Source organism: Phascolarctos cinereus, unplaced genomic scaffold, assembly GCF_003287225.1.
Source record: "Phascolarctos cinereus isolate Bilbo 61053 unplaced genomic scaffold, phaCin_HiC Scaffold_3;HRSCAF=262, whole genome shotgun sequence".
In the NCBI taxonomy this organism is placed as follows: domain Eukaryota; kingdom Metazoa; phylum Chordata; class Mammalia; order Diprotodontia; family Phascolarctidae; genus Phascolarctos; species Phascolarctos cinereus.
The window spans coordinates 248,840,508-248,849,939 of record NW_027555736.1 but is presented as its reverse complement, the minus strand read 5'-3'; the positions used below and the strand labels follow the sequence as shown (position 1 = coordinate 248,849,939).

The 9,432-nt window shown below is 40.4% G+C and overlaps 1 protein-coding gene across 1 annotated transcript in view; it reads right to left on the bottom strand.

The window, feature by feature from the left end:
• The window catches only part of ARG2 (arginase 2), a 43,652-nt gene that overhangs the window by 1,846 nt on the left and 32,374 nt on the right, over window positions 1-9,432 (bottom strand). The window contains exons 3-7 of the mRNA XM_021004724.2: window positions 7,923-8,100; window positions 4,600-4,759; window positions 3,099-3,193; window positions 1,735-1,839; window positions 624-760 (exon numbers count right to left, since the gene is read on the bottom strand). Of these exons, the coding sequence (XP_020860383.1) occupies window positions 624-760; window positions 1,735-1,839; window positions 3,099-3,193; window positions 4,600-4,759; window positions 7,923-8,100 (675 nt within the window). The remainder of the gene's footprint in view (window positions 1-623; window positions 761-1,734; window positions 1,840-3,098; window positions 3,194-4,599; window positions 4,760-7,922; window positions 8,101-9,432) is intronic.

Here is a 9,432-nt window from a genome sequence, read left to right as displayed (position 1 = left end):
TTAGTTTAGAGTAAATTTAGAGTAAATGGGTTTGCATTAGGATTCTTGCTTCCATGGAACAAGACACAGTTTTAATGATGGAACTTCTAATTCTTCCAGCTGGCTAGGCATCCATTTTTAGTTTATATGTCTAAGAAATATCTGGGGAAGAACGCTTTTTTTTCCCCCCTTTCTCGAGGGAGGGAAGATAGGGGGCCTATCAGAGCAATCGTGCTGTAGGGGCTCAGGTTACTGTTAAATTTCTACGTTAAGTCCCCAAGTCTTTAAAGCCATTTTACAAAGTTGGGCAGGACGATGCTGATGCAACATCTATAAATGTAAGTAAGCCCCTTTTGATATAATACAGTGTATCTTGTTGTTTGTTTGTTTGTTTTAGGCAGTTGGGGTTAAATGACTTGCCCAGAGTCACACAGCTAGTAAGTGTCAACTGTTTGGTCTGAGGTCGAATTTGAACTCAGGTCCTCCTGACTTCAGGGCCGGTGCTCTATCCACTGCGCCACCTAGCTGCCCCTAATACGATGTATCTTAAAAGTCCAAATCAAAGTCTTTAACATGGAACAATGGAGCAAATATCCTGCAAGTAAGAGTTCAAACAAATTTTTCTGCACTTAGTTGCTACATACCGGTATTATGTATCTCCTCTGCAATATACATGCCTTCCCGATAAGTCAGTCCACCCACAACAGGAGTCCCTGTTGCTGGAGCCAGTGATGGGTCGAAAGCATCAATATCAAAGCTTAGATGAATTGGTCTTTGTTTTCTAGGCGGAAATGGGAAACATTTATCATTTAGTCATACTTTGATCTGCATTTGTCAGGTGGTTCTGTAGTTTCCTGTTGCATCCAGGAATTTGGTCTCCTGAACCTACAGATTTGAAATGATTCCTTTTCCTGGAAGTTATTGTAGGTATCTATATTTAGACTTTAAGGATGTAAACTGCCTTAAGACAATCTTGACTTAGTCTGTATGCCTGGAACAGAAAAGATGTGCTATCTTACGGAAGAACCTAATGCTGTTGAAACTGTCCACAAAAAGAATTCTGTACTTCATTGGATATGTGACCCTGATAGGCTATTCAGCCCACTGCTGTAAATTAAATTAGGTTACTGTGGATTAAGTTTCTGTTGCTCTCTACCCAGGCACAATAGCATGATTTGACTCCGACCTTAACTTACCCACCATTATCTTAGTACCCACTCCTTTTCAGGTTCAAGCACCAGTTGATCCCAGCTGCCTAATGGCTGAAATTGAAATGTGAGGATGATGTATATGAATTGCTCAAATTTCCACGATACTAGATGGCAACCCACTTAATAGTGAAGATCTAGTATTAGGGGAAAAGGCTGCTTTGGAAATCTTGAATCGGATTCCAGGTCCCTTTCTAGAATCCTTCCTCAGCTTCAAAAAACTGTCAGTGAAACTGCTTTCAGGGAAACTTATGGTGATTCTGGCAAAGCAAGAATTAGAATGCCTATCTATTGCATTTTTTTAAAAAAAATAGCTACCAAGCTGTAAAGCTGTTACATGAATAAAAATTCTGTATTGGGCAGACATAAAACTCTCGTCTTACAGGTCTTACTTTCTCTTATACTTGAAGCAGCCTCTAATACTAGATAGAAATGAACTGATATCCCAACTAACAGATTGAAGATTGGACTACAATGTACAACTCCCTGAGCACCATTACCCCCTGGGGCATAAGTATCCAAACATTTCTCCATTACAGTTGCTTACTTGCTAATCAGCTGGTCAAATGTCTGTTCCATGACCTTCTGGATTCCAAGGTGGTCAATGTCCCTCATTGAAAAGTACAAGATGTCGTATTTTTTAAGAATAAAGCTGGTGAGGCAAAGAAAAGGAATTCTGAGTTAATGATTTGGTTTTAACTCATGCATATTCAGGGTTCCAAAGTAGCTATTCATTCCCAATATCGTTCACTTAAAGATGACAAAATACACCACAGCAGCTTCCCAAATGGAAGACAATCATTAATGGAAGTTGACCGACCTTGTAAAGAGACAGCCATTTATTTGCAAGTTTTGAGGGGAATCCATATCAAGTTGAATTCCTTTAATTTCTGTCACATTTGTCATTTTGTGTGTCCTTGTTTTCAGGGAGGGAAAGCTAGTTAGCCAAGTGATTCAGCATGACGGATTAGACGGAACACTAGGATTTAGAACCTAGAAGAACTTGAATGAGTCCGTTCTGGACAGTGGCTGTGTTACCAGGGCGCTTGGGTTCTCCAGCTAAAAATGAGACTGATTTTTAGACTGCTCCCCTCATAGGGTTGTTGTGAAGAAAAGTGTTTATAATATAAAAACATTTAAGAGATAAATGTGAATGAAAATTTGTAGTAATAGTAGACCACTCAAAAATCCACCAGTCAGGAAGGATTTTTGGTTGGCCTAGAAAGCCTACAAGTGTAGACTGAGGTGAATGAGTTTGATCCAGAACCCTCAGGAAGGGGAGTTGAATATGTTCTTGAAGGGGAGAGACCATGAGGTTCTGACCCAGAAGCAACTGGGATGGGTCAGGCCAGCTTCCGTTAAAAACTGAGATGGGAAGCTCAGGTGCTACTTCGTCTAGTATGGGATAGTTAAGAAAAAAAGAAAGAAAAAGAAAATACCCTTCTAATTACCCCTCTCTGGTATCACATTATTTCCACTTTTGCATATGCTCTTTTCCTTTACAAAAAGCTTTAGAAAACACACGTGGTCAAGAGCAGAAGTGTCAGGCTCTTAGAGCACCTGATGAAAATCAGGAGATGCTGAACCAACTAAATTAGAATACAGCATGACATAAGTCATGTTAACTTGGGCTTTTTGAGTTCCGTGTGTGACTTGTGGAGGTCAAACACGGGAAGCAGGGAGTGGCCTCTGAGAAGGCCCCAAGAATGCCAGCTTGTCGGCAGCAGTGAGGACATTAGGGTTTGGGTGAGCTCTCTGAACTGAAAGAACAAAGTTCGAAACAAGCAAGGTCCAGAAGGCCCGGAGCATCGAGAGCAGAAGGCCCAGCCCCGCTGGATCCTTTCCAAGAGGAGACGCTGTCAGGGGGCCAGATAAGGCCTGGTGGTCATGACAGTCATTCACAAAGCTTACTGTTCAGCAGGATCCACGTCTCTTAGGCCAATGTATACGATATCTGGGGACGAGAGACAGGGCTTGATCCAGGAGAAGCCTGGGAGTGATGGCACCTGAGTGAAACAGGGAAGGAAAGAAAGCTCAAGCTTTGTGTGCTCTGAGAACCCTCCTAATGCTGAGCATCCCTTTTTCCTCCATGATGCTTCCATTTCAGAACAGATGTCAGTCAATTAGTAGTATAGAACGGGGCTGACAGCTTCAAATAATTTCCAGGACCCTGTCATTTGCTTAATGCTATAGCGCTGCCTTTACTCACAGGAGAAAAAGCTGCATTGGAGAGGGGGGAGAGGGGTGGGGAGGAGAGAAGAGTCTAGTGCAGTAGCTAAGAATTCTTCACTAGGATAGGCTGTTAACAAAATTCTGGTGGCAGCCTGCAAACCTTTAGTCACTCCCACTGAAAGTCAGGAAATTTCCCAATCTTGAAGAGAATCATGAAGATGGAAATTTACTTTGAGCAGGACTGTAAGAAGTAGCTTTGTTGGCCTAAAACATTCGGATTCGAATCATACCTGTAGTTTTAAAACAAACAGGAAAATAATTTCATTTCCACTGCATTCACAGGACAGCTTTTGCTATCTACTTTTTACAAACTCTGTTGTTCAATGAAATGTGTGAAAAACAGATTTGGACACGCTGACCTGGAAAATACTTCAGAGGGCAAGCCACTTGTTGTAAATAGTTGCTGAAAAACAGCAGTATGGTTTCCCAAAAGGGAATAAGATATTCCTTTGATTGGAGGGTAGCCTCAGTTTTTCATTAACTAATCTAAATAGCATCAGTACTGCTGATCCAAGTCCTTCTCTCCTGCTTTGCATGTTACAGAACTGTTTACAGATCAGATCCTAGTGAAGCATAACTGGTGCTGTTTCCAGCTGTGGGTGGCAAAAGCTCAAGCCTTCCATAATAAGCAGCCCTTGTATTTTACTGTTCTGCCATTTGTCCTAGTTTGGCTTCTTTCTAAGAGAAAGGATGAGCTAGAGTTTTAACACTACTTTTAATAAACACCTGAGCTGTTCAAGAGGGGTGGCAAGAAAGGCACTTCCTGCACCAAAAGAGGGTAAAGTAAGAAGTGGTAATGGAGAGGGGGCCAGGGGTGATGGTGATGAGGTTTATCCTTTACACACATCAATATTACAGGACAGTTCAGAAGGCAGTGCACACCCAACACTACAATGAGTGTAACTTTTGCTTTCTATATTGCTAGAAGGAAGGCTAGGTTCCCACTTCCCTGTTCACAAAGCTGCATCCTTAAGGGAAATGGTTCTTCAGTAAGAAACAGAAAGTCTTGTGGCAATTGTGGGAGCAACATTAGTTTCTTCCCTACTCAGGATGGGAAACATCTCCAACACATCACTCATCCCAACTTGCACAATTGCCTCCCAAAGCCTGGATAATTAGTGCTGTGTTTACCTATTTGAGTCAACATTCAACATTCTGGTAACCAGTTCAATCAACTGACCTTGTCCTGCAGTTCTCTGAGAAGGAAGGAGACTGGCTGTCCATGCAGACTCCCAGACGAAGTGGTAAGGGGTGTGTTGATATCAGCATGAGCATCAACCCAGATAACACATAAATCTGGGCAGTGCTGGACATGGCCACTAATGGAACCAATTGCCAAACTGCAAAGAAGAAATGTAGTAAACATCATGATAAAGTGCCACTAATTCTCACATTCTGTACTTCAGACAAAAATTAAAAACCGAGGTTGGGTTTGGATAATGCAGGTCAAGTGATGAAAAGGAGTATTGCAGTGTCTGGCACAGGGAATAGTTATGAACCAAAACCCCGGAACAGGTCAAGAGTGTTTCACACGGGCTTGGTCTGGTGCAGAGTGAAGTGGATCCCAGAAAACAGTACATACAATGACTACAACAACGTAAATGGAAAGACCACAAGACGATCAGAAGTGAATGTTGCAGATTTATAAAGGAACAAGCTGGGCTACAAAGAAGAGAGATGAGAAGCCACCCCACCCCACTTCCTTTGCAGAGGTAGGAGGTCCACAGTTGCAGTATATACTACACAAATTTTCAGACTTTTTCTGTGTGTTGATTGGTTTTGCTAACTTTTTTCCCCCTTTAAAGAATATTTCTTGTCATATGAGATGATTCTGTCTAGGAGAGGGAAGGATAATGGAGAAAGTCTGGTAATAAAAAAAAATCAATAAAATTTTATTTTTTTATAAGTGATATAGGTGTTCACTCATTTCATAACTAAATAGAATCCATGTGTGTTCGTGTCTATGTATGTGTATATACAAACTCCAGGGAGTCATGTAACACTTTGCCGGGAGCCTTAAGCAGTAGGATCAAAGTATCAAACATTTGCTAATTTAGGAAATTCAAAAATTTGAAGCCTATAGCTTCTTAAATGAGATAAAAATAAACACCCCAGACCTTCCTAGAAGTTCAAAAGGAGCCAAAGAAAAGCTTTGCTTATTTTTCTTTTGTTACAAAGAGAAATATTGGGAAATTACTTTTTTTTTAAAAAGGCATCAAAATGAAATTTCTTTAAAAAAAAAAGAGAAACCAAGTATGACAAAAATTGGCACTCATTATTACTAAGGCCATTGACCTTTTTTTAGAACTAATTAAAAAAACCTTATTTTGTCACATTTTACATTGGATTTACATGTTATCCAGATACCAAAAATATTCCCCCCATTCCTGTTCCTTTCAGTGTTTGACGCCTGGATGTAATGAAAACCCTGGCAAAGTGACCTATCCACCAAACGGGAAAAAAAAAGTTGGGTCCAGTCTGTAGGATCCGAATCAGTGAGAGTCATCATTGTTAAGCCCAGTGATGAATAAACTGTATGAGCTCATAGAAGTGCAGGTAAAGCTCTTTGAGGGTAGAGACTGTCATCTTTTTATCTCAGCCTTTCCCTTCTCCCTAGCTTATCACATTATCTTGTCCAGAGCAGGCTCTGAATACACATTGGTTGAATTTAAAGTATTTTATAGCAGAATGCCAGATCTCTCATTTATAATAAACAATATAAAAATATACATAATGTAAAGCTAAATGTCAGCCACGCTTGTGAACTGGAATAAACAGTCTTGGTTTGGGAGGATCTGTTGATGAAGTACGTCCCTTAGTACCCAGGTGTGTGAAGTGTAAACATTTGACAGACGGGGGAGTTGGACTGGTTGGCTAAGATATTTTGTGCACTATAAAAAGTGATGTAAAGAATCAAGAGAACGTAATGAGTGAAGGGATAATACAAAGCTAGCATAACCAGACCAATTTGCAGAAGAACTCCAGTAATGTGAAGGAAAATGGCCTTGAGAGAAGACCAATGGTGAAATATTCCTCCAACCTCAGGAGAGGAGTGCTTGTTTTCAGACATGACAAATGTGTCAAATGTGTCAAACTTCTTTTCTGGATGATATTTCTTACCAGGCAAAAGTCTATTTTCTAGAGTGTATGTGGAAATCCGTGGTAATTGACACTGATAGAAACAGAGCCTTGTAGAAAGTTTTTTGGTAAAAGGATGGTTCAGTGGATGGGGGCAGGGAATGTTAACGGGAAGTGGGGGTGGTAGTGTCAAAGCAAAAGCTAACAAAATTTAAGTTGGGGGGGGGGAGCAAGCCCCTCTTCCTTACCCCTCTCTCCATCAAATCTTTTTTTTTCCTGTTGCTAACAAAAGTTAGCAATTTGAGATTCACCTTATCTTTTTTTTTATTTTTTAATTAATTTATTTTTAGTTTTCAGCATTCACTTCCACAAGATTTTGAGTTCCAAATTCTCCCCATCTCACCCCTCCCCCCACCCCTTCCCCTAATCTGCCTCCCTTTCTGTCACCCCCCCTTTTCTCTTATCCTCTTCCCCTTCCATTTTCCTGTAGGGCAGGATAAATTTCTATACCCCATTGCCTGCATTGACTGGAAAAGATTGGGAGAACTGCTCACTGGACACAGCGCTGAGCCGTAAGGCAGTATTCTTGACTTCTAGTTGCTTCCCCACTGCCTCGATGTCCTATCTGTGTTTGGATTTTCCAGTTAGAAATTCAACAAATTCCATTAACTTCAAGCACTTTAAGCATTCACCATACTCCAGCCTACTGGCCCCTCTTTCTCTTTTGAGAAGCCTACATAGGTTCTTTCAGGCTCCAATCCAGACATTTCTTCCTTTTCTAAATCCTTACTTAGGAATAAATACATCCTACAAGATTCCTTGAACCAAATCCCACATCTTTCATCCTTCATTGCCAAGCACTGTCCTTAGCAAGTGGGTGCACAGTAAATAGTGGCTAATTGATGAATAAGAATACTGACAATCAGCCTCCTCAAAGGCCTGAACTGTATGTAGATAGACCTTCAAAACTGTTAGCAGAAAACACCAATTATGTATGACTGACAGTTGCACTTAACTCCTCCCCAGTGTAAAAGCACACTCAGTAAGGCATCAGTTATTTGTTATCAAACATTATTACTACAGTGTTCTAAGACCTAGTCAATTTTCCTTAATAGAACATTTGATCAGTTCTCAAGTTTCCTAATCCCTAGTCTAAAATGGGGAGAAGATCCCTAGGCCTTGTAGCCCTAAGATTCTATGACTTCATTTATAAAGTACTTTTATCTTTATACACTTAAAGCATTAAAGATTATGAAGTAAAGCATATAAATTGTAAAGACACATTATCTCATTTAATCTCCACAACAACCCAGTGAGGCAGTTTATTCCTCATAAGAAAACTGACAAGTAATTTGCCCAAAGTCACATGTATGGATATGCAGGTTAAGCTAGGGGACTAAGGTGAGACCCCTACACCCCACTCACCTGTGGTCTCCTCCCATAGTAAGGCAGTGGTGACCAGAAGAGACAGCCCTGCTAACTGCCTCTGCCAGCTCCTGGTTGGCGAGGCCCACTGAGCGAGGGTTCACAATCAGATTGTTGTAGAGCTCATCATTGGTCACAGGGGTGAAATGCAGATCTCCCATGTCATTTACCCGGCAACCTGAAGCCAAACAGAGGGAAGAAAGAAACAAGGTTAATTGTGCATTCTCTACTGTCATTCCTCAAAGTTAGGGTCAGGAACAAAAAAAACTGCTATTCCTGTATTATATTGCACAGAACTACAAAGGAACTGAAAGACCTGGCTTTACCATGAACTAATTAAATGGCCTGAGGCTCACTTTCCTCATCTGTGAAATGAGAAAGTTGTACTAGATCTTTGAGGTCCCTCCTAGATCCAAGTCCTGTGATATCTCAGTCTTCTGGGTAGGGACCTGGCAGCTAAATCGAGTTTCTAAATAGGAGAATGCTGCTCTAGACGGTATTTTCAGATTTAATCTGGCAAAGTTGACAGTGTACTTTATGAAACTTTATCTTTTACAGAAAAGATATTTTATGTTCTATGCATCTCTTTTTCGAGGAAATAAAAGGACATCAAATCATTTCAAATCCTTAGGAGTGATAATGAAAGGATCAAATGTTGCTGAGATAATGGGAGTATTCGTGTTTTATACACCCTCCTTTTAACCAAGAAAGCTGTTCCTTTATCTTTCAAAGTATTTCAAAGGTCACCTTACATCTCACCTGCAAATTTGGACATGATAGACTGACTTCCACAACGGCAAACTACCACTTTCCCTTCCTTTAAAGGGCCACTTGTACATGTTAACCACACAAGCTCCCTTCTACTTCATAGTACAGTCTTAGGTGCAAAACCAACAAGCTTTTCAGTCTGAAAACTTGCAGCATAGTATTTGCAAAATAATGAATATGGATTTCTCTATAGAGAGAAGGCAAATTCTTGACACATATTAGCAACTGACTGCAGTAGCATTTTTTGAATTTTAAGTATGTAAAACACATTTTCTAAAGTTGCTCCTTTTCCTCCCAAAAACAGCCTGAATCTCCCAGTCATGATTAAGATCCTATAACCTATGTACATTCAAAGAAGAAATGGCTCCTCATATAAAGGTTGGGGATATGACCCTATTAGCTGTTAGGGCTGAAGATTTTGTCCAGTTTATTTATTAAGCTCCTACTGTGAGCTGCATAGCAGGGCAACTGAAATACTGTCCCCATCTTTGTGGCTTTAGTCTAGTAGGAGAGTAAGACAAATGTATAATTATAAGACACAATGATGCATTAAGTAAGTGCATTAGCAAGCTAAAAACAAGTTATATTAGTGAATTTTAAGGAAAAAAGGATTCTGCCTAGAGGAGGCAGCATCTAAACTGGGCTTAAAAGGATGGGTGCAAATTAAACAAAGGAAACAAAGAAGGAAGAAAGAACAGAGTTGGAGTAAAGGAAGAGAAGAGGGGGTGCAGCCAAGATGGCG